The following is a 1,812-nucleotide window of genomic DNA, read 5'->3' as shown; positions in this document are numbered from 1 at the left end:
CACTGACCTCTGTCACTACAAGTCTATAACTTTCACTCCTTCCCTTTCCTCTCCTCTGCTTTCACATCTTCTTCTTCAGTACAGAATGGGACTTATCCATTGCCTCTCTCTCGTATCCCTTCTCCTCCTTGTGCATACTACTGAGTCAACTCAGCCTCCATTTTCATGTGACGCATCCAACCCATCAACGAAATCGTTCCCTTTCTGCCAAACCTCACTACCCATCAGGAAACGAGTCCAGGACCTCGTATCCCGCCTCACATTGGACGAGAAGATCTCTCAGCTCGTTAACACAGCGCCTCCGATCCCCCGCCTCGGCATCCCCGGCTACCAGTGGTGGTCCGAGGCTTTACACGGCGTTGCCAACGTTGGCCCCGGCATCCATTTTAATGGGGCTATCAAGGCCGCCACAAGCTTCCCTCAGGTTATTCTGACTGCCGCTTCCTTTGATACCCATCTCTGGTATCGCATCGGCCAGGTGAGTCCGTTAAATCACTTAATTCGAACGATTTAATCACTTAATTTTTTATAATGGGAAGTTTCTTAATTAACTGTATTATGTTTTTGTTAAGGTGATTGGAGCTGAGGCTAGAGCGGTGTACAATGCAGGGCAAGCGGAGGGGATGACGTTTTGGGCTCCGAATATAAATATATTTAGGGACCCAAGATGGGGGAGAGGGCAAGAGACGCCTGGAGAGGATCCATTGGTGACAGGGAGGTATGCAGCGGCATATGTGAGGGGTGTTCAGGGGGACTCCTTCGAGGGTGGGAAGCTCAAAGGGAGACTTCAAGCTTCGGCTTGTTGCAAGCATTTCACGGCTTATGATTTGGACGACTGGAAGGGCGTAAACCGCTTCGTTTTCGATGCTCGCGTAAGTGTTCAACTTTGAAGCCCCCCATACTTGGCTCACGCTCATTCATTTCCATTTGCTCCAATGTCTTTGTTGCTTTCTTTTATGGCTTCTTCTGCAGCTCTGCTCCTTTATGGGACACAGTGTTCTGCTCCAACGTCTTTGTTGCTTTCTTTTATGGCTTTTTTCGAGGGCATTATAATTAGTATATTATTATATAAACTAAAATAAAGGTTAATAAACCAGCTCGGTGGGTGGGTGGCCATTGTTGGGTTATGGTGTTTTGGATTTATATTAGTTTTTTTTTTTTTGCCCAAACTTTTAAGAGTATTTTTGTTTTATTATTTTTTATCTTTTTGTGGGATAAAATTTGTCGCATCCTAAATTTTTATAGTTTGAGAAAACAAACAGTAAAATTCTTTTACTAGCATATGAATATTACCATGATGTAGTGTAAATTTTTTTAGTTTTAGAAAACAAACAGTGAAATGTTAGGATTACTAATTTTTTTACTAACATATGAATACTATCATGACGTGAAGCTTATTCATTAAAGATGATCAAAACAATTAATAAAAAAAATTATACAAATACCAATAAATGAGTTTCACGTCATTTAGTATTTATATCTTAATAAAAGAGTTAGTAATCATAATATTTCTGAAACATTAATGCAACGTCTCTTTTTCATTTCTAATGAAATCGATCGTATCTCTTTTTTAGTCATAATTTAAAGTCGGTGTTCATTGCAGGTGACGGTGCAAGATATGGCGGACACATATCAACCTCCATTCCAGAGCTGCGTAGAAGAAGGGCGAGCCAGTGGGATAATGTGTGCGTACAACCGTGTCAATGGCGTCCCAAGCTGTGCAGATTATAATCTGCTATCTAAGACTGCCAGAGGCCGCTGGGGTTTCAATGGGTAATCCAATATATATATTAAATCATTACACAACTTTTC

The 1,812-nt window shown here is 41.3% G+C and overlaps 1 protein-coding gene across 1 annotated transcript in view; it reads left to right on the top strand.

Moving 5' to 3' along the window:
- The first annotated feature begins 49 nt into the window (after positions 1-49).
- Positions 50-1,812, top strand: part of LOC132167437 (probable beta-D-xylosidase 7) — a 33,704-nt gene continuing 31,941 nt past the window's right edge. Inside the window, exons 1-3 of the mRNA XM_059578409.1 lie at positions 50-478; positions 573-872; positions 1,604-1,773. Of these exons, the coding sequence (XP_059434392.1) occupies positions 86-478; positions 573-872; positions 1,604-1,773 (863 nt within the window). The 5' untranslated portion in view covers positions 50-85. The remainder of the gene's footprint in view (positions 479-572; positions 873-1,603; positions 1,774-1,812) is intronic.

The sequence above is a fragment of the Corylus avellana genome, chromosome ca1, assembly GCF_901000735.1.
Source record: "Corylus avellana chromosome ca1, CavTom2PMs-1.0".
Lineage (NCBI taxonomy): Eukaryota > Viridiplantae > Streptophyta > Magnoliopsida > Fagales > Betulaceae > Corylus > Corylus avellana.
The sequence above is the reverse complement of the archived record's forward strand: the minus strand, read 5'-3'. Positions and strand labels throughout refer to the sequence as shown.